A 27674-nucleotide genomic window follows, 5' to 3' on the forward strand; every position below is an offset into this window, starting at 1 on the left:
AGCACCTATTTATAGATGGCTCTTCCCAAGTAATTGAAGGAAAAAGATATAATGGGTACTCAGTAGTCAATCGTTGGGGAAGCCCTTGAAGAAGTAGAGTCAGGAAGACTGCCCAATAATGGTCTGCCCAAACATGTGAATTGTTTGCATTATATCAAGCCTAAAGCACTTGCAGAACCAAGAAGGGACTACTTATACTGATTCCAACTACACTTTCGGGGTAGCTCACACTTTTGGAAAAATTTGGACCAAACAAGGCCTTATTAATAGCAAAGGTCAAGACCTAGTTCACAAAGAGTTAATCACCCATGTATTGAATAATCTCCAGGGCCAGGCGCGGTGGCTCATGCCTGTAATCCCAGTACTTTGGGAGGCCGAAGTGGGTGGATCACCTGAGATCGGGAGTTCGAGACCAGCCTGACCAACATAAACAAACCCTGTCTCTACTAAAAATACAAAAAAATCAGATGGGCACGGTGGCACATGCCTGTAATCCCAGCTACTCGGGAGACTGAGGCAGGAGAATTGCTTGAACTCGGGAGGCAGATATTGCTGTGAGCCAAGATCACGCCATTGCACTCCAGCCTGGGCAACAAGAGTGAAACCCTGTCTCAAGATAAATAAATAGATAAATAAATAAATAAATCTCCAGTTAACAGAATAAATAGCTATTGTCCATGTCCCAGGACACCAGAAAAGCCTTTCTTTTGAAAGTCGGGGAAATAACCTTGCAGATCAAATAGCCAAACAAGTGGCTGTTTCCTCTGAGAGGCCTGTTTTTCACTTAACTCCTTGCCTTCCTCCCCCTACCGCAGTCCCCATTTTCTCTTCTACTGAAAAAGAAGGTGCATGGGTGGTTCAGTGGTAGAATTCTCGCCTGCCACGCGGGAGGCCCGGGTTCGTTTCCCGGCCCATGCAGCACGCCCTCCCATTGGCCGGGCGCGGTGGCTCAAGCCTGTAATCCCAGCACTTTGGGAGGCCGAGACGGGCGGATCACGAGGTCAGGAGATCGAGACCATCCTGGCGAACACGGTGAAACCCCGTCTCTACTAAAAAAATACAAAAAACTAGCCAGGCGAGGTGGCGGGCGCCTGTAGTCCCAGCTACACAGGAGGCTGAGGCAGGAGAATGGCGTAAACCCGGGAGGCGGAGCTTGCAGTGAGCTGAGATCCGGCCACTGCGCTCCAGACCCGGCGACAGAGCGAGACTCCGTCTCAAAAAAAAAAAAAAAGAAAAATTAATAAAAACAGGGGCTAGGCCGGGCGCGGTGGCTCAAGCCTGTAATCTCAGCACTTTGGGAGGCCGAGACAGGTGGATCACGAGGTCAGGAGATCGAGACCATCCTGGCTAACACGTGAAACCCCGTCTCTACTAAAAAAATACAAAAATTAGCCGGGAGCGGTGGCGGGCGCCTGTAGTCCCAGCTACTCGGGAGGCTGAGGCAGGAGAATGGCGTGAACCCGGGAGGTGGAGCTTGCAGTGAGCTGAGATCCGGCCACTGCACTCCAGCCTGGGGGACAGAGCGAGACTCCGTCTCAAAAAAAAAAAAAAAAAAAACAAAAAAAAAAAAACAGGGGCTAAAGAAAATTGAGAAGGGAAATGGGTATTAACAGACCAAAGAGAAATGTTATCCAAACCCCTCATGAGGGAGGTCTTGTCTCAGCTGCATCAAGGAGCCCACTGGGGACCCCAAGCTATGTGTGATGCAGTTCTCAGAGTTTATGGGTGTATAGGAGTTTATACCCTAGCCAAACAAGTTACAGATAGTTGCTTAATATGTAAGAATACTAATAAGCAAACGCTAAAAAAAATCACCCCTTGGGGGAAGACGTCCAGGACTAAGACCATTCCATAGTATCCACACTGATTATACAGAAATGCCTCAATTGGTTGCCTAAAATACCTATTAGTAATAGTAGATCACCTCACTCGCTGGGTAGAAGCTATTCCCTTTTCAAACACAACTGCTAATAATCTAGTTAAGGCATTAATTGAAAATATTGTACCCAGGTTTGAAATAATAAAAAACATTGATTCAGATAATGGAATTCACTTTACTGCAAATATTGTTAAAGGGCTTACTCAAACTCTAGGAATAAATTGTGAATAACATATTCCATGGCATCCACCTTCATCAAGGAAGGTAGAAAAAAATGAACCAAACTTTAAAGAATCATTTAAATTGATTTTGAAAACTTGATTGCCTTGGACCACCTGTCTCCCCATTGCCTTGCTCGGAATTCGAACTGCCCCTCAAAAAGACATTATATATTTGGTTTATGTTCTACTTTGTCTTCTCTTAGGACCCAGGGTCTCTTAGCACAAACACCACCTCTTGAGCTCCCAGTGCATCCATGTCGATCTGGAGATTATGTCCTCATCAAAAGCCGGAAAGAAGAAAAACTCGAACCAACCTGGGAGGGACCTTATCTAGTGCTCCTAGCCACTGAGACAGCAGTCTGGACCGTTAGGGTAGACCCACCACACTCAGGTGAAAAAGGCATCACCCCCTTTGGAGTCATGGGTCATCACTCCCGGGCCAACACCTTCCAAACTAATATTCAGAAAAGCTTAACCTGTCTAACTTGCTTCCTCTTTCTTCCGTTAGCTACCCAGGAACATTTTATTATCAAAGTAACCCGATCATCATTTCCTCAAACAATTACATTTGATGCTTGTCTTGTTATGCCCTGTGGGAACCTACAAACCCAAAGGTAACTAGCCTCTTTAGGGAAGTCCCTTTGCCCTGGTCCTCTAGAACACACAGAACCCACCCCTAACTCTCACCGTTGTGACCATCTAGCATGGTACTTGAAATCCTGTAGCTCTTGGGAACATTTTTATTGGACCACTCAGTACCAACGCTGGACTTTCACGGAAGGTCCCTGTGCCGCCCTAAAGCCTTATCTCCACATCGCTAAATGAACCACCCCCTCTAATCGTCAATCCTACCAATGTAACCCAGTCCTAATCTCCACTACTGCTTCTACTTCCATTGACCCTAAGCCCACCTTAGGCTGTCTCTACGGTTTAGGAGCAAATGTTGCTGGAAGGGACCCTATAGCCTCCTTGAAATACATTTTGTCCACCATTCTCCACCTCCTCCCACTTCACCTTCCCTAAATCCACCAAATCAAATAGTGGGTGCCACTCCTCACCCCCTTCCCAATGACAAAACTAAAGTAGCTATTGTAAAAGTAAAAGATTTAGAACAGACTTTAGCAATTGAGACTCGATACCAAGAAGCAAATGCCTGCATGGAATGAACTGAATATTCTGTTAACACTCTAAACAAAAGCAGTTGTTACACTTGTGCACATGGTAGGCCAGAGGCCCAGGTTGTCCCCTTTCTACTCGCATGGCCTTCAAATCAACCGGGCATGGACTGTATGGTAGCTCTCTTCTAGCACCCCACAGCCTGGGGTAATAAGTCATGCCAAGCTCTTTCTCTGTTATTCCCCGAAGTCCAGCACCCTGTAGGTCAGTCCCTGAGGGCCACCCAGCTTCCATCTTCTGATGCCAATTTTACTTTGTGTCTCTCATGACAGGGAGAAAATTGAGCCTTCCTTGGAGACCTAAAGGGATGCAGTGAGCTTAAGCCTTTCCAAGAGCTTACCAATCAGTCTGCCCTTACTCATCCTTGAGTGGATGTATGGTGGTACTGTGGTGGACCCTTACTGGACACTGCCAAACAACTGGAGCAGTACTTGCACTCTAATTCAATTGGCCATCCCTTTCACCCTGGCATTCCATCAACCAGAAAAAGGAAAAACAACACCATAAAACAAGAAAGGCCCCTCATGGATCTTTTGATTCTCACGTTTATACAGATACCATTGGAGTCCCACAAGGGGTACCAGATAAATTAAAACATGAAACTAAACAGCTGCAAGGTTTGAATCCCTGTTCTGGTGGGTAACTGTTAATAAAAACGTGGATTTGATAAATTATATCTACTATAACCAACAACAATTTGTCAGTTATACTAAGGATGCCATTAAAGGAATAGCTAAGCAATTAGGGCCTACTAGCCAAATGGCCTGTGAAAATAGGATGGCACTAGATATGATACTAGCAGAAAAAGATGGAGTCTGTATCATGATAGGAACCCAATGTTGTACCTTCATCCCTCACAATACAGCCCCTGATAGAACAATCACTAAACCTCTACAAGGTCTCACCTCCTTATCTAATGAGTTAAACCAGGAATTCTGGGGTAAATGACCCTTTACAGGATGATTAGAAAGGTGGTTTGGTAAATGGAAAGGACTCACGGCTTCTATTTTTACTTCCCTCGCAATTATAGTTAGGATACTCATTCCCACTGGCTGCTCTATCATACCTTCTATTCATGGATTAGTTCAATAAAACAATAACTTATAAAAACAGCCCCTACTGGCTGGGCACGGTGGCTCAAGCCTGTAATCCCAGCACTTTGGGAGGCCGAGGCGGGTGGATCACAAGGTCAGGAGTTTGAGAACTGCCTGGCCAAGATGTTGAAACCCTGTCTCTACTGAAAATACAAAAATTAGCAGGGCATGGTGGTGCGTGCCTGTAATCCCAGCTACTGGGGAGGCTGAGGCAGGAGAATGGCTTGAACCCAAGAGGTGGAGGTTGCAGTAAACTGAGATCATGCCACTGCACTACAGCCTGGGAGATAGAGCAAGGCTCCATCTCAAAAAACAAAACAGACCCTACTAAAACTTCATTTCTTTTCCACCCTATTCTGACAAGCTTTTACTTCTAGACAATCAAAAAGAACAGCAAAGTCAAGACATGTTAAATAAGTTTGAAGAAGAAAATGTATAAATTCTCAGAGGGGGAAAATTATTAGGAACAGTTTCTCTTCAAAGGGTTTCACCCTCCTTGTCCTTCATTCTATTTTGTAAGTAATCTTTCCTGCCTTTAACACGCCCAGGCATGCCTCCATTTACCATGGTTGTAGCTGACCCACACCACCTTACTTGAAGTTGTTAGGGACAAACAATAAACTTCCTGGTTCTTTGTCCTATTCTAAATGCTAAATCTAGTCAATTGGGATCAGTTTGGATTGTACAATCCGACCCCAATTAATGGCGGGAGGACACAGAAACAGGAATGGCATTAGGAATCAAAACCCCTGCTTTCCTTTGTTCAGTGTGCTCTTGCGATCATCACTGATGCAGACAGCACCTTTCTGTGGAAGTAAATTTACCTTGCTGAGAAATCTTTTGTTTGAGTGCTCATTTTCTTTGCGACTCCGAGCTCTTGTTTTTAACATAGGCAATAACATTCAGGACATAGGCATGGGCAGAGATTTCATGACTAAAACACCAAACGCAACAGCAACAAAAGCCAAACTTGACAAATGGGATCTAATTAAACTAAAGAGATTCTGCACAGCAAAGGAAACTATCATCAGAGTGAACAGGCAACCTACAGAACGGGAGAAAATTTCTGCAATCTATCCATCTGACAAAGGGCTAATATCCACAATCTATAAAGAACTTAAATTTACAAGAAAAAAACAACCCCATCAAAAAGTGGATGAAGGATATGAACAGACGCTTCTCAAAAGAAGACATTCATGTAGCCAACAAACATATGAAAAATAGCTCATCACTGGTCATTACAGAAATGCAAATCAAAACCACAGTAAGATACTATCTCATGCCAGTTAGAATGGCGATCATTAAAAAGTCGGGAAACATATGCTGGACAGGATGTGGAGAAATAGGAATGCTTTTTATACTGTTGGTGAAAGTGTAAATTAGTTCAACCATTGTGGAAGACAGTGTGGTGATTCCTTAAGGATTTACAGAACCAGAACTACCATATGATCCAGCAATCCCATTACTGGGTATATACCCAAAGGATTATAAATCATTCTAATATAAAGACACATGCACATGTACATTTATTGCAGCACTATTTACAATAGCAAAGACTAGGAATCAACCCAAATGCCCATCAATGATAGACTGGATAAAGACAAAGTGGCATGTATATAATTTGGACTACTATGCAGTCAAAAAAAAAAAGGAATTCATGTACTTTGCAGTGACATGAAGCTGAAAACCATCATTCTCAGCAAACTAACACAAAAACAGAAAACTAAACACATGTTCTCACTCTTAAGTAGGAGATGAACAATGAGAACATGTGGAAACAGGGAGGGGAACATCACACACCAGGGGCTGTTGGGCGGTGGGGGGCTAGGGGAGGGATAGCATTAGGAGAAATACCTAATGTAGATGACAGGTGCAACAAACCACCATGGCATGTGTATACCTATGTAATGCAACTGCACATTTTGCACATGTACCCCAGAACTTAAACTATAATTAAAAATAAGTAATTTCAACTTCGCTGTACATATTTGACACTTTTCATGATAAAATGGGGGTAGGGGAAGACAATCTTGGCAATCACCAATCCTCTTTCTGCTCCCTTTACTACAGAAATACAAGTGGCATTTACTACCTAAGGGTGTCTTCTCCAGAGACAGATTCATGGGAACACTCTAAGTAAAAACTTACTTACCTTTACACCTTCTGTCCTAGCTTGGAAATATATTCATTTCTTATAATCAAACCGCTTATATGAGTCAACTAAATTACTAAAATTCCTGTGTGTTTATACAAACCTTACAGGCTCCATTACTGGTTAACATGTTTGGTTTCAAACAATTCCTTTGAAATAATAATACTGTTTTAATACGTCTTTGAAGTTTTGCTATTTTTGCCTAGAAGAAAAAAAGAAAAGAAATAAATACTAAGCCAGAGTGCTATATATCATACAGAGATGGAGGGTCAATTATTTGCCATAGTAGTTGTGTAAGACTTACGCATCTATCCAAATGAGAAATTCTAATATATGCAAAAGCTTGAAATAACATTTTATGCTATATATATATATATATATATATTTTTTTTTTTTTTGAGACAGAGTTTCGCTCTTGTTGCTCAGGCTGGAATGCAATGGTGTGATCTCGACTCACTGCAACTTCCGCCTCCCAGGTTCAAGCCATTCTCCTGCCTCAGCCTCCTGAGTAGCTGGGATTACAGGCATGTGCCATCACACCTGGCTAATTTTGTATTTTTAGTAGAGACAGGGTTTCTCCATGTTGGTCAGGCTGGTTTTGAACTCCCGACCTCAGGTGATCCACCTGCCTCTGCCTCCAACGGTGCTGGGATTACAGGCATGAGCCGCCATGCCCAGCCTATGCTTCTATAATATTAAAGTTAAGGAAGACAAAAATCTCAAACTTCGGCCGGGCGCAATGGCTCACGCCTGTAATCCCAGCACTTTCGGAGGCCAAGGTGGGCGGATCACGTGAGGTCAGGAGTTTGAAACCAGCCCGACCAACATGGAGAAACCCCATCTCTACTAAAAATACAAAAAATTAGCTGGATGTAGTGGCAGGGGCCTGTAATCCCAGCTACTCGGGAGGCTGAGGCAGGACACCCGCTTGAACCTGGGAGGTGGAGGTTGCAGTGAGCCAAGATCACGCCACTGCACTCCAGCCCGGGCGACAGAGTGAGACTCTGTTTTTTTTTTTTTTTTTTTTTAAAAAAAAAAGGCCAAGGGCAGTAGCTCACGTCTGGAATCCCAGCACTTTGGGAGGCCAAGGCAGGTAGATCACGAGGTCAGGAGATTGAGACCATCATGGCTAACACAGTGAAACCCGTCTCTACTAAAAATACAAAAAAATTAGCCAGGCGTGGTGGCGGGCGCCTGTAGTCCCAGCTACTGGGACTTGCAGTCCAGAGCTTGCAGTGAGCTGAGATCGCACCACTGCACTCCAGCCTGGGAGACTGAGCAAGACTCCATCTCAAACAAACAAACAAAACAAAACTTCTAACTGGTCTACAATAAAATTAATGTGGGTAAAAACATCAGTCAGCAAGTAATCCTAGAAGAGGAAAACAAAAAGTAAAAAAAAGCTTGAAACAGGTTATATGAGTTCTAATAAAGGATATATTTAGATTTAAAAGAAAGTGCCTATGTAATTTTTTTGTTTTGTTTTTTGAGATGGAGTCTTGCTGTCAACAGACTGGAGTGCAGTGGTGCAATCTCAGGTCACTGCAACGTCTACCTCCCTGGTTCAAGCAATTCTCCTGCCTCAGCCTCCCAAGTAGCTGGGACTACAGGCACATGCCACCATGCCCAACTAATTTTTGTATTTTTAGTAGAGACTGGGTTTCACCATGTTGTCCAGGATGGTCTCGATCTCTTGACCTTGTGATCCACCCGCCTTGGCCTCCCAAAGTGCTGGCATTACAGGCATGAGCCACTGCGCCCGGCCAAAATTGCCTAAGTATTAAGCCTGTCAATTGACACAGAATGCCTAACAGTTCTATGAATATTTCTCAAAAGCCAATATTGCTAAGCTATAATAAATTACATTGTCTATGATATGTTCTTACATTAGGCTAATGGCCAGGAATCAGGTATGTCTTCCCTTACTGTTTTCCTTTACGAATATGAAAAATACCACCAAATTCTTCCTTTTAAAAGGACTCAAATGGGCCAGGTGTGGTGACTCACACCTGTAGTCCCAGCACTCTGCAGGGCTGAGGCTAGAGAATCACTTGAGCTCAGGAGTTCGAGGGCAGCCTGGGCAACTGGTAAAACCTCATCTCTACAAAAAAATCCCCAAAATTAGCAGGGCATGGTGCTGTGCGCCTGTAGTCCCAGCTACTCTGGAGACTGAGGTGGGAGGACTGCTTGAGCTCAGGAGGCAGAGGCTGCAGTGAGCCACCGTACTGCAGCCTGAGCAACAGAGCAAGAACACCCCCCACTCCCCTAAAAAGGACTAAAATGAAATCAAAACTTACCAAGAGTTTATCAGCTATTCCTTCATGTTTATTTCTGCACTCTGTCTTCCCAATGCGTTGGTTCAATTCTTTCAGTTTCTTATCAAATAGTTCGTAATTTATACTATAGATCTCCTGTTGAATCAAATGTCTGACCTAGAATTTTAAAATAAAAACCAAAACACCCCACGTTTCAAATTTAGAAGCAATTTTACTTTCTACTTAAAAAAAAAAGCCATGCTCTTTTCCAGATTTACTATAACCAATTATAGTTTATTTATTTATATTTGTATGTTTATATAACTATACCATTAAGTTTTATAAAACTTGAATATTAAACTCAGAACACACCCAATATTTAAGTATACTGGACATGTTAGAAATTAAATTTATTCTCATAATGCTAACTTTAGTTTCCTAGAGTTCCACTTGAATTCCATATTATACATTATAGAAACAATTAAAAGACTATATACCATTTATATTTTTTAATGTCTATAACTCCTAGTTAGTATTCCATATAAAGGAACTCTACTTATCTGAAAACCAGAGCCTGATGAAAATGGTTGGTCTGTAGTAGATATAGAACAAATTACACAAGTGTGAGACTGGACATTACCACTAATGAGCTACCTTTAGTCAGTCGCATTATTTTTGAGCTTCATTTTCCTTCTTGACAAATGAGTAGATAATATAACAAATGTTGAACAAGCGATACTCAAAGGATTTTTATAGGAACATAAAGTAATACGCAAAAGAGTACCATAAAATAAAAAACACTGAATTGATATGAAAGAAATAAATATGCAAGATAATCACCCCTACTTCCATAACTTTTTAGGGCGTGGCTTTCTTATTGTTAAAATTTAAATATCAATCGGCTGGTTAGCTCAGCTAGTTAGAGCATGGTGCTAAAACTGAAAGAAGGGTACAATAGCTCATGCCTGTAATCCCAACACTCTGGGAGGCCGAGGTGGGCAGATCACGAGGTCAGGAGTTGAAGACCAGCCTGACCAACAGGGTGAAACCCCGACTCTACTAAAAATACAAAAATTAGCCAGGCATGGTGGCAGGCGACTATAGTCCTAGCTACTCAGGAGGCTGAGACAGGAGAACTGCTTGAACCCGGGAGGTGGAGGTTTCAGTGAGCCGAGATCACACCATTGTACTCCAGCCTGGGTGACTGAGCGAGACTCCATCTCAGAAAAAAAAAAAAAAAAAAAGTAGCGGGGAAGCCAAGGACAATTATGTAGTTACCAATGTTATCTGGCATCATGCATGCCGTTCTAACAAATCGTAGTAGTTATAATATGAAAAATTAACAAACTTCATTATCTTTTTTTTTTGAAAACAGACTGGCCCATTTTCAGGGAGAATAATTTCAATGCCACTGATAGGAGCAGCTCTGCTGAGCCATACATTGAAAATAACTTCAATGCCACTGATATGAGCAGCTCTGCTGAACCATACATTCAGAAACATTCACTGTAGTTTTTTACTCAGTGTGTATCCTTCTGGTAAGCAATTTTCATCACAGTGTATGTAGTCTTTGTTAATATGACCTGCTATGCTACATTTAACGTATTTAAAATATTTACATATTTTTTCCTCCAGTATCTTGCTTCATGATGCTCAAAACAGAACACATAGTTCCCATGTTAAACTCTTATATTGATATCACCTGGATGATTATATTCTTTAATTTTGATCATTCCCAAGGCTCTTCCTTCCTGTTTCCAAGCGTTCTCACTCTTCAACATTGTCTACTTAATCTCTTCTCTAATGCTTGCTTCACTAACATTTCTTCCATGGTTTCTCTACATTATTAGACATGATTGTCACTTTACTTTCATAACTTTTAAACAGGTGAGCAAATGAATGTGCTCAAAATGTATTATGTTTAAAAAAAGGCTTAGAAATACATACTATTATTATTATTATTATTTTTTTTTGAGACAGAGTCTTACTCTGTCCCTCAGGCTGCAATGCAGTGGCGTGATCCCAGCTCACTGCAACCTCCACCCACCAGGTTCAAGTGATTCTCCTGCCTCAGCCTCCCTAGTAGCTGAGACTACAGGCATGCTCCACCATACCCAGCTAATTTTTATGTTTAGCTGAGACAGAGTTTCGCCATTGTTGGCCAGGTTGGTCTTGAACTCCTGACCTCAAGTGATCCACCCGCCTTGGCCTCCCAAAGTGCTAGGATTACAGGCATGAGCCACCATGTCCGGCCAATACTATTATTTTTACCAATGACCATTACCTATTATTCGTGTGGTGTTTTATGATCACATGTTTGTTAGTTCACTGGCTGGGTTCAATATGTGAAGCTCATACCCACATGAATCTTGGAGAAACAGATCTAAATGTTTTGAACGTGGAGACAATGTTTTGTACAGTGTTTCTCTAACAGTATTCCTCATCCTTGGTGAGGAACAATCACAGGGGATGGTTGTTAAAATCAAATTCCTAGGCCCCATCCTGGATCCACCAAACACAATCTTTTGGAAAGGAGCCTGGAAAGGTGTATACTAAATAGTTACTACAAATTGCTTTTATCAGGTACGTTTGAGAAAGCAGTAGCCTAAAACAACAGTCTTCAACTATGAGCTCAAGAAACCACAATTTAAACAAGTACTCCCTGGTGGTTCAGATTGGGACAGGTCCTTAAATTTGATCATTTTAGACTAAGTACCCACCATGGGGTAACTCCTGTCGGTTAGACTACACATTTGTTCTAATTTAATGGTAATGTTCCTTATACAAAAGGAAGACACAATAACCTCCATCAAATACCTCATAAATGTTTTTACCAATGGTAATGTGCCCATCAACAGGGAATCAGACTGAAGTCTTGGCTTCAAAGCGGAGATGGCAGCCAAACTGGCCTGAAGTTTGGAGAAAGTATAAACTTATCTCCAATCTGTGCCAACTTTCTGAGATAGTGGGTAGAGTGAATAACTTAAGACTGTAAAGGAAAAACCCTTCCTCTTCAGTAATTTAACTGGAATTAACCAGGCCATGCTCCTTATGAAACCTCAAAAGGCTAAGAAACTATCACTGTAGGACTCTTTCAGTAGGGGAGAACAATGTCAGAATGATGGGGAGGGCTATCTCATTGAGATTCAAACAAAGTAAACATATAGATATGGTTTAGAGAGATAACTGTTTGGACAGGAATAAGAAGTGAGGAAAAGCTAGCTATTTAGAGATGGTTATGTACACATCAGAACTTACTTCTGGCTGGGTGCGGTGGCTCACACCTGTAATCCCAGCACTTTGGGAGGCCGAGGCGGGCAGATCACTTGAGATCAGCAGTTCAAGACCAGCCTGGCCAACATGGCAAAACCTGTCTCTACTAAAAATACACACAAAAAATTAGCTGGGCGTGCTAGTGCATACCTTAGTCCCAACTACTCAGGAGGGGGAGGTAGCACTGAGCCAAGACTGTGCCACTGCACTCCAGTCTAGGTGACAAAGTGAGACTCTGCCTCAAACAAATGAACAAACACAAACTTACTTCTCACTTCAGCTACTAATTACTGGAAACAAGACACAGCTGGAATCCCCAACCTTCTTCTTGAATAACATGGTCCTTAGGGCTAGGATCTATGCTTACCATACTTCTACCCTTTCCCTGCCAACAACAGAACACTTACATATTTTTTATTGTGTCTCCTTTGGTCTTCTTTGAAGAAAACCAAAAGGTAGACCGGGAAAAACTGCTGACTCACCCTTTAAGCTGGTTCTGCATAAGTCTTTCTCTTTATTTTCCCTTATTATTAGGTGAAGAATACACATTCATAGCATATGTAACTATATAATTGTAATGGTCTGTTTTCAAAAGTAGTGTTTCTGTTTCTGAAACAGTTGCAGGGCAGTTTGGATGGGGACATTTTGGTCCATTACAGCTGGGAGACATTAGTCTACCACATAATGATTTATAGTAGTGGCATTCTAGTGGTAGTGAAATAGCAAAACATGGTCATCAGAACCCGTCCTGAGTATAGCCATTCTACTAGAACTGAAACACGCTACACTTCAGCTAAAAATTGATCAGACACATATTGAGACTGTAGTACAATGAGGTAAAATGAGGCCACAATGAAAGCAAGAAGTGTATTTAATGATGCTATAAAGCAAAATGTCAGATAATGCACCATATCCGTTTAAGTTTGGAAAATAGGGCAAGGAAACCTGAATGCAGAGGGACTTTGCAATGGACTTTCAGGTTGAGTCTTCTGGGTTGTGGTGAGATCTACAAACGGATATAGCTGCAGATCTAAGAACCCCATGACTAGTACAAAAGACACTGGATTGTTTAACAAAGCTGAAGGTCATGCAGTGTCTGACTTACAGACAAATCTGAGTGTAATATTGACTGAAAGCCCATTCTCTTTTTGCAACAGGACTCTACCTACACATGATCCCTAGGTTATTCTGCATGAGAACATTTTCAAGAAACCAGAGCTGTTTGGTGATGTAAATAATTCTCTCTCCCCAGTCTGTCTGATAACTTGGCTTTCACACACCAGCTCTGCATCAAGTCAAAGTTGTCTGTGTTATGTCATTGTGGAGACCAGATAATTAACTTTTACCATGTTTTACTAATCAAAAGTAAAAGTTTTATTTAAGCCCCAATATTTTACCTGTTCCAGGAATGCTGTTTGCCTTTCCAAACTTACACAAATATTTTCATTAATTTGCTCTGAAGTTTTCATGCGTTTAACATTTTCTTTGTTTTCTGAAAACATCCTCTTCTTTTGATAATGGCCTTGAGGAGATGGAAAAATTAGAAAGATATTTTAAAGAAAAAAACAAGTTCATCGTGGTGGCTCATGTCTGTAATCCCAGCACTCTGGGAGGCTAAGGAGGGATGATGGCTTAAGGCCAGGAGTTCAAAACCAGCCTGGGCAACATAGTGAAAATTCATCTCTACAGAAAATTTAAAATTAGCTGGGTATGGTGGGACATGCCTGTAGTCTCAGCTACTCAGGAGGCTCAGGTGAGAGGATTGCTTGAGCCTGGGAAGTTGAGGTGGCAGTGAGCACCTCGACCACTGCACTCCAGCCTGGGCAACACAGTGAGACCCCGTTTCAAGGAAGAAAAAAAGAGAAGGAAATAGGAATTCTCTAACTTAGAGACCCTCTGAGCAAATGGAAAAACTAAAATGTGACACTGCAGCATTTTTTAGAATGTTCAATTGAATAAAAACATACCCACAAACTAATCTTAAAAAAAAATGAGTTATCTTAGGTAGGGTCCTGGTCTCAGACACACTGTCCCTTCAATCTTACTTAATAATTCAATACAAATATACGAACAAAAACTTAACAAATTATGGCATTTAATTCTCTATTTATAGTGACTTAAGTGGTTCTACGTTATTTTATATAAAGGTACTCTTTTTTCATTTTGAGAAGGAGTCTCGCTCTTGTCGCCCACACTACAGTAAAGTGGCGCGATCTCCGCTCAATGCAACTTCCGCCCCTCCAGGTTCAAGCAATTCTCCTGTCTCAGTCTCCTGAGTAGCTGGGATAATAGGTGCCCCCCACCATGCCTGGCTAATTTTTTTCATATTTTTAGTAAAGACGGGGTTTCGCCATGTTGGCCAGGTTGGTCTTGAACTCCTGACCTCAGATAATCCACCTGCCTTGTCCTCCCAAAGTGCTGGGATTATAGTTGCTAGGCACAGTGCGTGTTTTTTTGTTTTTTGTTTTTTTTTTTTAAAGAGACAAGGTCTTGGATCTGTTGCCCAGGCTGGTCTGGAGAGCTTAAGCGATCCTCCTGCCTTGGCCTTCCAAAGTGCTGCAATTACAGGCATGAGCCACCGCACCCAGCCAGTCGTATTATACATATTTTAAATAGATGATACTGTTATTATTTTTAAGTAATTTTAAATTCATCTTGTTAAAAGACCATTCTGTAGTCTAGACAAGAACACAACATTTATAGCATTAAATCAGTTTTTTTCTATTTCATTAACAAAACACCCTACTTCAAATGAAATTCACTTTTGCTATTTTAATGATGTTATAACCCAAGGACTTCATTTTACTATTTGGGGTGCTTCTCTTTCTCTACACACACATATATACACGTGTGAATATATTATCTATCATCTTATACTTAGCATGTGATTTACAGGTCAATTCTACAGAAAGAAATAGGGTTGGCTGGGTGTGGTGGCTCACGCCTGTAATCCCAGCACTTTGACAGGCAAAGGCGGGTGGATCACGAGGTCAGGAGTTCGAGACCAGCATGACCAACACGGTGAAACCCCATCTCTACTAAAAATACAAAAAAAACAAAACAACAACAACAAAAAACTTAGCCAGGCGTAGTGGTGCCCACCTGTAATCCCAGCTCCTCAGGAGGCTGAGGCAGGAGAATCACTTGAACCTGGGAGGTGGGGGTTGCAGTGAGCCGAGACTGCGCCACTGCACTCCAGCCTGGGCGACAGAGCAAGACTCCATCTCAAAAAAGAAAAAAAAAAAAAGAAAAAAAAGAAAGAAATAGGGTTACCAACAATTTTTAAAACCCACTCTCTTTAAACTAGTCTCCTTCTTAATCTAATAAAACTTCAAAATAAGAAGAGGTGTATACGAAATGAACCAAATAATGGCTATAAACCACTTTTGATATTTTGTACTTAAGGAAAAGTGATTGATTCCTTCTTTGCAATAATTACCCTTTTAATATAGTGGATACCTGTCCCCCACCTCACCAAGAATGCTTCAGAAACAAGATACTGTGATATTGTTGTCATCATTTACCTTTTTCCTGTCTATATTCTACTTGTTCGTATATTTGAGACTTTAAAATACCCCAAGGAAAAGTGACTATTTTAATTTTTCTAAAAGGTGCATAAGTATATACTTACTGTTGTTATTAGTGTCAAGTGATGACTGCCATGTTGAGTCTGCACTTTCACAATTTGAAATACTGGAAGGACAGGTTCTACTATACTCATTGGTTTTCAAAATGTCATCAGCACAGTGGTTAGAAGTGACTGAATTCACTAAATTAGGTGTTTTCTCAACAGGCACAAAACCTGAGTCTTCTGAACATAAAATGCTGTCACCTTGCCTTTTACCATGTGATTCTGAATTGGAGTTTGTTTCTAAATGGAAAACCATCTGGTCAGTTTTATCATCCACGGTACTGGTTACTGTAGACTCTGGCATCTGAACACCACCACTCAATACACTGGGTGGACAGCAACTGGACTTCAGACTACAAGCCCCTTCATGCTCAAAAAGGGATCTTCTTACATTTGTCTGACACTCAGAATCATTTTCAGAAGTGTTCAGTGAATCTTTTGCCTCTTCTATGAAGACTTTGCTGGGGGAATCTGTTGTTTTACTTGGCTTTTGGTCCGAACAAACAACTTGCTCCAATTTTGTTTCTGAATGAATGATTTCTTCTACTGGTTTTATGCAATTCTGAGAGAATACGTTACTTTTCTCTGATATTGAATTTTTATTAGAGTCCAATGAGGATGCACCATTTTCAGAAGGGCTACATTTGGTAGTTATGACACTAGGACTGAAACGCTGATTACCACTTGGAACATTACTCCCAATTGCTGCTGTTTTCAGTGCTTCAACATTCCTGGACTTATTCAGCATCTCTACTTGCTTCCGGCAACTTAGGGGCATTGTTTTTTTTGCTTTTAATATCTTCCGTTTAATTCTATCTGGACTTGCCATCTTTCATATCCTGGAATTTAAGACATCATATTTAAGTGCATTCCTCTAGCGAATAAAAGTTATTTACTACTGAAATAAAGTTATTTATTTAGAATATTAAAATAACATTGATACTGTCTCTCCAGATAATCACCTTAATGAAAATTATATCCATTTTCATGTCACTGAAAACAGAAATCATTTCTATTGTTTCTACAAATCAAAACTATATAAATTCAAAATCTGTATTGCTAGTAAGCCTCTACTTGATAGTTTTATCTAGCCACTTCTTGTTATATCACCTCAGTGCCATAACCATTCACTATTTACTCATCAAGGTAAGTCAGAGTTTAAATAATCTAAAGATTAAATTGTACTAATTCATAAAAACAAAAAAAAAAGTTTTGTATAAAACATTCCATTTTCTATACATAATGGCATCTGTTTAAGATTTCCTAATGTTCAAGTTTCTAAAATAAATGTGGCCGGGTGTGGTGGCTCATGCCTGTAATCCCAGCACTTTGGGAGGCCGAGGCGGAAGAATTATTTGCAGTCAGGAGTTCGAGACCAGTCTGGCCAACGTGATGAAACCCTGTCTCTACTAAAAATACAAAAATTAGCCAGGCATGGTGGCATGCACCTGTAATCCCAAGCTACTCGGGAGGCTGAGGCACAAGAATCACTTGAACCTGGGAGGTGGACGTTGCAGTGAGCCAACATCGCCCCACTATACTCCAGCCTGGGCAACAGGGTGAGATGGTCTCAAAAAAAATAAAATAAAATAAAACAAGCACTAAGATACATAACATTCCAGCTTAAATAAACAAGCCAACTAACCGGGCGCAGTGGCTCACGCCTGTAATCCTAGCACTTTGGGATGCTAAGGCAGGTGGATCACCTGAGGTCTGGAGTTCAGGCCAGCCTGGCCAACAGGGCAAAACACCATCTCTATTAAAAATACAAAACTTAGCCAGGCGTGGTGACACATGCCTGTAATCCCACCTTCTGGGAGGCTGAGGCAAGTGAATCACTTGAACTCAGGAGGCAGAGGTTGCAGTGAGCCAAGATAGTGCCACTGTACCCCAGCCTGGGCTACAGAGCGAGACTCTGTCTTAAACAAACAAACAAACCTGATATGTATACTAAATAAATCCAGAAAAACAGAAGAACACTCTTCATTAATTAAGACCCTAATGTGCCTATATAATTATATTTTTCCTATAGGACTGTGTATTATTTGATTGTCTCTTCGTGAATACAATTCTTGTACTATTTTCCAAAGAAAATGAACAAATCAAATCTTTTCTCTAGCATGGTTTAATGATGTATTTGCTAAAACTGATAATCATGATGCATAAAACTAGCAGCTTTGCCTGAAGACACTGCTACAGTTTTGTGTCCTAGAAATAAAAACATTCTTATATTATTTTAAAGGGAGAATTCAACCAAGTGTGGCACATGCCTGTGGTCCCAGCTACTGAGGAGGCTGATGCAGGAGGTTCACTTGAGCCCAGGAATTAGACACTGCCGTGATCTGTATTGCACCACTGCACTCCAGCATGGGTGACAGAGCGAGACCTTGTCTCAAAGAAAGAAAAAGAAAAAAAAAAAAGGATTCCTATAAAAAAAAGAAAATAAAAATATGGTGAACTTATAATTGAATATGCTATGTTGTTATTTCTGACAGGAGAAAAGTGCTGTTTTGACTGGAAATCGATGAGAATGAAATCCTATACTTAAAATTTTAAACATCAGATAATTGGGAATTTTTTCCTGATTACCTCTGGTTTCATAAATTTCAAACTTTGGCTTCTCTAATACTCACATATTACAGGTGCCAGGCACCAGAGACCACATTCCCAACACAATCAGGCTGACAGGCTATAATTACCTACATCCAGAAATGACTCTGAATCACAAACACATCCCACTAAACACAAACAAAGCCACCAATCACAAAATGCCTGAAACCACTCTACTGCCAGCTGACACAAAGAAGAAATCAAGGTGAAGAGAGACAGGGGTCTTAAATGACTATACTTAAAATATCTTACTATTGTAAATCTGATGAAAACATCCAACCACGCGAACATATTGTTACTATGGCCCTTCTAAGGGCCTTTGGAAAAGGCCCAAACTAGTAAAAAGTGCTGGAATTTAAGCTCTAGAGTAAAAAAGTACCTCTACATTTGATGCATACAAAAGACTTGTAATATGTGTTAATTACAAAGTATAATAAAGTGAACATCTTTGAAACACCCACAACAAATAAGTAGAATACTATCAGTAACCTGCATTTACTCATGTTTCTCCAAACAATGCCCCTTGCACCTCTTCTCCATCCTGATGAAGTTTCCTAAACTTAGTTTATAATTCTATTACTTTTTCTACAGTTTCATCATAAATGTCATATGTAAACAAATATACTGTTTAATTTTGTTGAGCAAATTATAGCTAATACTTGTTTTTTCAGTTATATGTATAAAATTCATCCATGTGCTTCTGTATAGCAATAATTCATGTTCTTCTTTGCACTGTAATAATTCATTGGGCAGATATTCCAAAATTTGTTTATCTGATCATTTGTGAAAGATCTTTGGGTCACCTCCAGTTGCTTTTTTTTTTTTTTTTTGAGACAGGGTCTTGCTGCTGTGTTACCCAGGCTGGAGTGCAGCATGGCTCACGGCAGCTTCAACCTCCCAGGCTCAAGCTATCCTCCCACCTCAGCCTCCTAAGAGGCTGGGATTACAGGCATGCACCACCACACTTGGCTAATTTGTAAAAAAAATTTTGTGGATATTGGGTCTTACTATGTTCCCCAGGCTAGTCTGAAACTCCTGGACTCAAGTGATCCTCATGCCTCAGCCTCCCAAAGTGCTGGGATTACATCTCCAGTTCTTGTTGATGTTCTGACACAACAACACTATTCTGAACACTTCTGTCTCAAGGTGCTTATGTGTAAGCATTTCCTGGGTGAATTTCTGGATACTAATAAAGTATCTATGTTCAACTTTTCAAGAAAGCCAAATTATTTCCTGGAGCAGTTCTACCAGTTTGCATCTATACAGTCAATATATAAGAGTTACCACTGAGCCACATCCTCTTGAACCCTTGGTACTGCCAGACTTGATTTTAGTCAATCTACTTGGATAAAGAATTAGCTCTCATTGTCTTAATTTGCCTTTCCCTAATTACTGTCATCTTTTCCTATGTTTATTAGCTATGTTTACTTGTCTGTAAAAATTCCTGGTTATTTCCTGCTCATGGCTTCTTGGGGTGTTTTTCCTCTCTCATTTTTAAAGCATACTTAACATATTATAAACCATATTCCAGCCAGGTGTGGTGGCTCACGCCTGTAATCCCAGCACTTTGGGAGGCTGACGTGAATGGATCACCTGAGGCGAGTTCGAGACCACCCTGGCCAACAGGGTGAAACCCTGTCTCTACTAAAAACTACAAAAATTTGCTGGGCGTGGTGGCACACGCCTGTATTCCCAGCTACTTGGGAGGATGAGGCAAGAGAACCACTTGAACCCAGGAGGTGGAGGTTGTAGTGAGCTGAGATCACATCATTGTACTTTAGCCAGGGCAACAGAGTTGGACGTTGTCTTAAAAAAACAAAAACCAAAAACAAAAACATATTCCTTCGTGAATCCTTTGTTATATGAGTTACAGGTGTCTTATCAGGCTCTTCCTAATTTTCATATAGTCAAATTAAATATTTTTTTTTCTTTTATGGTTAAAGTTTCATCTCTCTTCCTTGTGACATCCTTCTCTACCCCATGATGTTGTGTGAAATAGTGAAGCCTACTGGTGGTAAAGAAGCCTTTCACTGATGTAAGTCATTTAAGGACATGGTGCTATACCACGGCTGTGCAATTATTACAATATACAGTAGGACTGCAGAGTGCCAGCTCAGAGTACATTATTGTTAAACTTCATAAAAAACATGAACTAAACGGTCATTAACATTACATACTTCGTAAATGGTTAAACTTACGGCTCTGAGGAGAGGTATTTCACCTGGAAAACGTCTGCATGAGAATGCTTAGGGGAGACAAGCAAAACTGCCAATAAAAGGTGCAAGTAAGTTAAATATTTCTAACTATATAGTTTGCCTATCATTGAAACTGTTTAGTGAAGTTGAATTCATTGCTGACAATAAAAAATAACCACCCAAACTTATTGGGGATCCCTACCATCACCAGAACTCCTCTCTTTAGCCAACTTGAATTCTTTGCTGTCACATAAAGCAAAACTCACAGATCTTTGAGATGGAAACACTGTCCTATAAACACACTGCAAAAGATGAATTATATTTTCTCAAGTTTTAATTATATTTTCTCAAGTCTTTTACAATTTAAGTCCTTAATCCATCTAGAATTTATTGTAGCACATAGAGGAAAGGACTTATTTTCATTTTTCCCTCAGATGTACAATTGCTTGGCTGTATCCTCACTGTTAACTTCATTTTAAAATCATAAAATAATCTAATCTGTACTTTTCATCTGTTTTATGATGATGTAAATTCTACTGAATATGATGTTGACCATCCTTTACCTTTAACTTTTTTTTTTTTTTTGAGACGGAGTTTCACTCTTGTTGCCTAGGCTGGAGTGCAATGGTGCGATCTCGGCTCATCACAACCTCTGCCTCCAGGGTTCAAGTGATTCTCCTGCCTCTCGAGTAGCTGGGATTACAGGCGTGTGGCACCACGCCTGGCTAGTTTTGTATTTTTAATACAGATGGGGTTCCTCAATGCTGGTCAGGCTGGTCTCAAACTCCCGATCTCAGGTGATTTGCCCACTTTAGCCTCCCAAAGTGCTGGGATTACAGATGTGAGCCACCACACCTGGCCTACCTTTAACTTTTTTTTATCAATTTCTTTCTTGTAATACCCAAAAATTTTCACCTAATGTCTTTCAACAGAATTTAATCCATTTACATTAGTTATACATGACATATTAAAACCTTAATTTACATTATTGTTTCTACATTATTTAATATTAAGGTGTTTTTTTTTTTTTTTTTTTTTTTTAAAGATCTGACTCTGCTTCACAATTGCATGGAACTGACTACCTTTAAAGATTTCTGGCTAGGCACAGTGGCTCACGCCTGTAATCCCAGCAGTTTGGGAGGCCGAGGCGGGTGGATCACTTGAGGTCAGGAGTTCAAGACCAGCCTGGCCAACATGGTGAAATCTCGTCTCTACTAAAAATACCAAAAAAAAAAAAAAAAATTAGCCGGGCATGGTAATAGGCGCCTGTAATCCCAGCTACTCAGGAGGCTGAGGTGGGCTAATCACTTGAACCCGGGAGGCAGAGGTTGCAGTGAGCCAAGACTGAGCCATTGCACGCTAGCCTGGAACACAGGAGCGAAACAGTTGCAAAAAAAAAAGAAAAAAAAAATTGATATAAACATTCATGTACAAGTTTTTATGTGGACATAATGTTTTCATGTTTCTTTGTTCTATACACCTAGCAGCAGAATTATTTGGTCATGTGGTAACTCTAGATTTAACCTTCTGAGAAACTACCAAGACTGTTTTCCAAAATGTCTGGAACAACTTACACTCACACCAGCAGTGAATGAGAGTTCCAATTTTAACACCCTTTTCACCAACACTTTTTATCTGTTTGTCTTAGTATAGTTATCCTGTTGCAACTGATGTGGTGCCTTATTGCTATTTTGATTTGCATTTACCTGATGGCTAATGATGTTGAGCATCTTTTCATGTACTTCTTGGAGGCTTGTGCATCTTCTTTAGATAAATGTCTATGCAGATTCTTTGAGAATTTAAAAACTGTGTTATTTGCCTTTTTATTACTGGCTTGTAAGAGTTCCTTATATATTTTAGATTAAGTCCCTTATAAGATATAATTTATAAACTTTCCCTCATATTCTATGGATTATCTTTCCCATTCCTTGATGGCATGCTTTGAAAACAGTGTAAAATTTTCATAAAGCATAATTTCTAAAGATTTGAAAACACATTTACATGTGTTTTTAGCAAAGATATCACAGCCTAATCCAAGGTCCTAAGAATTTTGAAGTTTTGTAAGTGCTTATATTTAGGTTTTTGATCCATTTTCGTTAAGTTTTGCATATGGTGAGAGATAGGGGTCTGTTGGAAACAGGCCCCCAAATCTGGCCATAAACAGGCCCCAAAACTGGACATAAACAAAATCTCTGCAGCACTGTGACATGATTGTGATGGCTATGACGCCCACACTGAACGTTGTTGGTTTACCAGAATAAGGGCAAGGAACACCTGGCCCATCCAGGGCGGAAAATCCCTTAAGGTGTTCCAGAACCGTGAACAACAGCATGAGCCATCTGTGCCTTAAAGACATGTTCCTGCTGCAGATAACTAGCCAGAGCCCACCCCTTTGTTTCCCGTTTTAGTTAAATTATAATCTATAGAAACAATGTTTATCACTGGCTTGCTGTAAATAAATATGTGGATAAAACTGTGTTTGTGGCACTCAGCTAGGAAGGCTGTCAGCCCCAATTCCCACTCTGCACTCTATATTTCTATGTGTCTTTAATTCCTTTAGTGTCGCTGGGTTAGGGTCTCCATGACTGAGCTGGTCTCAGCAAGTGGTGCCCATATGTGGGGCTTGAACCCAGGTTGAAGGGTCGCCAGAGCAATGGTTGGAGAACGTGGAACTACGCTGGAGGACACCCGAGTACTCTTAAGCAATCCCTGTGGTGAGTAAGAAGGGGAGCTTAGAAGCATCAGGATAACACAATGGGACAAGTGTGGGTTCTGGTTCGTTCCACCTTGGAACCTTTTCACACTGATGAGGAGGAAGGAGGGTATAACAAAGTAACATAAGAGGTGACAGAGCAGGTCTGTTGACCAGCTAAAGCTAAAGCAGCAAAGGAGGGAAAGGTTTGTCCCTACCCTTCTGTACTTCCTCATTATTTTGAAGAAAAAGAGTGGCCTGACCCTCCAGATCTTTCTTTTCCAGAGGACAGTGGGTGAAAAGTAGTTGCCACAGTAACTGTTCAGGCAGCGCCTCAAGCGACCACTCTCAGTTCTATTGAGGAATTCAGTAAGCTAGACAAGAGGGTGATATAGAGGCTTCGCAGTTCCCTGTTAGAATACACCACCCAGATCAACAGGGAAATACTACAGCTGCTTTTGAGCCTTTTCCTTTTAAAATACTTAAAGAATTTAAACAAGTTATTAATCAATATAGACCAGGTTCTCTTTTTGTAATAGGACTGTTAAAGAATGTTACAGTCTCCAGTTAGATGATGCCAGCAGTCAGGACGGTAGGATTACTTCTAGGTAGGTCTAGTTTAAATTTATTTATTTATTTGACGAAGTTGCGCTCTGTCACCCAGACTGGAGTGCAGTGGCAAGGTCTCGGCTTACTGACAGCTCCGCCTCCCGGGTTCACGCCGTTCTCCTGCCTCAGCCTCCTGAGTAGCTGGGACTACAGATGCCCACCACCACGCCCGGCTAACTTTTTGTATTTCTAGTAGAGATGGAGTTCTACTAGTAGATCTCTAGTAGAGATCAAGACCATGTTAGCCAGGATGGTCTTGATCTCCTGACCTCATGATCCGCCCACCTCAGCCTCCCAAAGTGTTGAGATTACAGGCGTGAGCCACTGTGCCCGGCCTCTGGTTTAAATTTAAAAGGAGTGCAAGTACATACAGGAGTCATTAATTCAGATTACAATGGGGAAATTCAGATTGTTATATCTACTTCTGTTCCCTGGAAAGCAGAGCCAGGAGAGCATATAGCACAGCTCCTGATTGTGCCGTATGTGGAAATGGGGAAAAGTGAAACTAAACGAACAGGAGGATTTGGAAACACAAATAAACACGGCAAAGCAGCTTACTGGGTGAATCAAATTACTGACAAATGTCCTCTCTGTGAAGTAACTATTCAGAGAAAGACGTTCAAAGGTTTGGTAGACACAGGAACGGATATTTCATTTCATTCATTTCTCTACAGCACTGGCTGTCTGCATGGCCAATTCAAACTGCTCAATTTAACACAGTTGAAGCTGGTAAAGTACCGAAAGTATATCAAAGTAGTTGTATCTTGCATTGTGAAGGGCCCAATGGACAACCTGGGACTATTCAACCAATTGTAACTTCTATACCTATAAATTTATGGGGGAGAGATTTATTACAACAATAGGGAGCACAAATTCTAATTCCAGAGCAATTATATAGCCCTTAAAGTCAACATACGATGCATGAAACGGAGTATGTCCCTGGTATGGGGCTGGAAAAATTTTGCAAGGTTTGAAGGAACCGCTTCAAGCGGAAAGACAAAGTTTCCGCCAAGGTTTAGGATATCATTTTTGATGGCGGCCATTGTTAAGCCTCCAGAACCTATACTTTAAAATGGTTAACAGATAAGCCAATTTGGATAGAACAATGACCGCTGAGCAAAGAGAAACTGGAGGCTTTAGAGGACTTAGTTACTGAACAATTAGAAAAAGGACACATAGCTCCAACAATTTCCCCTTGGAATTCTCCAGTTTTCATAATTAAGAAAAAATCAGGTAAATGGAGAATGTTAACTGACTTCAAGGCCATTAAATCAGTTATACAACCTATGGGGGCATTAAAGCCAGAATTGCCTTCTCCTGCTATGATTCTGGAAAACTGGCCTTTAACAGTCATAGATTTAAGACTGTTTCTTTACTATTCCCCTTAGCTGAGCAAGACTTTGAATGGTTTGCATTTACAATTCCTGCACTAAACAACCTGCAGCCTGCTAAGCGTTTTCATTGGAAAGTGTTGCCACAAGGCATGTTAAACAGTCCAACAATTTGCCAGACGTATGTAGGGCAAGCAATTGAATCTACTCATAAACAATGTTCACAGTGTTACATTATTCATTATATGGATGATATACTTTGTGCTGACCCCACTCGAGAATTATTACTCCAATCTTATGATCACGTGCAAATTGCGATTGCTTACGCTGGTTTAACTATAACTCCTGACAAAATTCAGACTACTGCTCCTTACTCCTACTTGGGGACCTTAGTAAATGACACAATAGTGCCACAGAAAGTAACCATACGTAGAGATCAATTGAAAACATTAAATGTTTCAAAAATTACTTTCAAAAATTACTAGGGAACATTAACTGGATATAACCTGCTCTAGGCATTTCTACCTATGCCATGAGTAATCTGTTTTCTATCCTTAGAGGAGATCCTAGTCTCAGTAGCCCTCAGCAATTAACAAAGGAGGCTGAGACAGTTACAGCTAATTGAGAAGCACATGCATAAGGCTCAAATAAGTAGAAAAGATCCAGAGAAGACTCTAGATTTGCTAATTTTTTCAACTCAGATTCACCTACTGGTGTTACTGCTTAAGAGCACGATCTTGCAGAGTGGTTTTTTCTTCCACATACTAATTCACGGACTCTAACTCCTCATTTAGATCAAATCGCTATTACGAAAGGAAATGAGAGAACTCGGATTGTTAAATTACATGGATATAATCCTGAAAAATTACTGCCCCTCTTATGAAGGCACAAATACAGCAAGCTTTTATAAACAGTCCTACTTGGCAAACCCATTTAGCTAACTTTGTGGGTATTCTCAATAACCATTTTCCTAAAACAAAACTGTTCCAATTTTTGAAAATTTTGAAATTTAATTGGATTCTCCCTAAAATAACTAAATTTAAGCCAACTGAGGGTGCTCAAAATGTCTTCACAGATGGATCTAGTAATGGTAAATTTCTTATTCTGGCTTGAAAGGTAAAGTTTTTCAGACACCCTATACTTCAGCTCAAAAAGCAGAGCTTGTAGCTATAATTGAGGTATTGACCGCTTTTGATATACTTATTAATGTGATTTCTGATTCTTCATAGGTGGTTCATTCCACACAATTAATTGAAAACGCTCAGTTATGATTTCATATAGATGAACAACTGACTATTTTCCCAACTGCAAACAGCAGTTAGGAGTAGAATGCACCCTTTTACATCACTCACATTAGGACTCATATACCTCTTCCAGGACCTTTGACTGCAGGGAATCAAATGGCTGATTGCCTAGTTGCTACTGCAATATCTAATGCCAGACACTTTCACAATTTAACCCATGTTAATGCCTCTGGTCTCAAACGCAGATATAGCATTACCTGGAAAGAAGCTAAAGCTATTATCCAGCGATGCCCAACTTGCCAAATGGTACATTCCTCATCTTTTACAGGAGGAGTTAATCCTTGCAGACTGGAACCTAATTGTCTTTGGCAAATGGATGTCACCCATGTTCTCATTTGGGAGACTAGCTTATGTGCATGTATGTGTAGATACCTTTTCTCACTTTGTCTGGGCTACATGCCAATCAGGACAGTCTTCTGCCTGTGTTAAATGTCACCTTTGCAGTGTTTTGCGGTGACGGGCATTCCAGTCTCTATTAAAATGGAAAATGCCCCAGGCTACACTAACCAAGCTCTAGCTATATTTTTCTCTATATGGAATATTAAACCCATTACTGGCATCCCATGTAACTCTCAAGGACAACCCACTGTGGAATGAATGAATCTCTCCCTGAAACAGCAGTTGCAAAAGCAAAAGTGGGGAAACAGGGACTACAGGACACCACATATGCAACTGAATCTAGCATTATCAACTAAATTTTTTGAGCCTTCCTAAAGGCCAGATGCTATCAGCAGCTGAACAGCACTTACAGAAACCAGCTGCAAAGACAGAAGCAGAACAACTGGTTTGGTGGAGAGATCCGATAACAAAAAATTGGGAAACTAATTATTTTACCCCAAGTAAATTAATAACTTGGGGTAGAGGTTATGCTTGTGTTTTGCCAGGACCGAATCAAAAGCCAATCTGGGTGCCACTGAGACACCTAAAGCCTTACTATGAGCCAGATACTCAGGAAGACGTTTTGGGAGGATCTCAAAGACCCACCAGTTGCAGTCATGTTGAGACTGACACTGAGGAGGACCCCAACTGTCACAAGCAACACCTGTTGAATGCAGCCACCTACCTGGGGACAGATCAAGAAGCTGTCACAGATGGCAGAAGAAAACCTGAAGAAAGTGGGACAACCAGTCACAATGAGTAATTTAATGATAGCTATGACAGCAGTGACCACCACTGCCCTGAGTATTCCTTTAGCAAGGGCTGACACAGACAACAATTATAGTCATTGGGCATATTTACCTTTTCCACCATT

At 40.6% G+C, this 27674-nt stretch overlaps 2 protein-coding genes and 1 non-coding gene across 8 annotated transcripts in view; 1 reads left to right on the forward strand and 2 right to left on the reverse strand.

Annotated features, from left to right (window-relative positions):
- ATF7IP2 (activating transcription factor 7 interacting protein 2) overlaps positions 1-24051 on the reverse strand; it is a 53576-nt gene extending 29525 nt beyond the window's left edge. For 2 of the 6 annotated variants that reach the window (XM_050774284.1, XM_050774288.1), the window contains exons 1-5: positions 17952-24049; positions 15682-16520; positions 13448-13572; positions 8820-8954; positions 6626-6724 (exon numbers count right to left, since the gene is read on the reverse strand). In XM_050774284.1, the coding sequence (XP_050630241.1) occupies positions 6626-6724; positions 8820-8954; positions 13448-13572; positions 15682-16510 (1188 nt within the window). In that variant the 5' untranslated portion in view covers positions 16511-16520; positions 17952-24049. Of the gene's footprint in view, positions 1-6625; positions 6725-8819; positions 8955-13447; positions 13573-15681; positions 16521-17951 lie in introns of those variants that run through there. The other 4 variants (XM_050774287.1, XM_050774286.1, XM_050774285.1 and 1 more) reach the window with 3 other exon arrangements.
- The window catches only part of NUBP1 (NUBP iron-sulfur cluster assembly factor 1, cytosolic), a 612258-nt gene that overhangs the window by 301799 nt on the left and 282785 nt on the right, over positions 1-27674 (reverse strand). The gene's annotated exons all lie outside the window — the stretch shown is intronic.
- TRNAG-GCC (transfer RNA glycine (anticodon GCC)) lies at positions 848-918 on the forward strand. The gene has a single exon. It is a non-coding gene; the product is annotated as a tRNA-Gly (tRNA).

The sequence above is a fragment of the Macaca thibetana genome, chromosome 20 (assembly GCF_024542745.1).
Source record: "Macaca thibetana thibetana isolate TM-01 chromosome 20, ASM2454274v1, whole genome shotgun sequence".
NCBI classification, from domain to species: Eukaryota; Metazoa; Chordata; class Mammalia; order Primates; family Cercopithecidae; genus Macaca; species Macaca thibetana.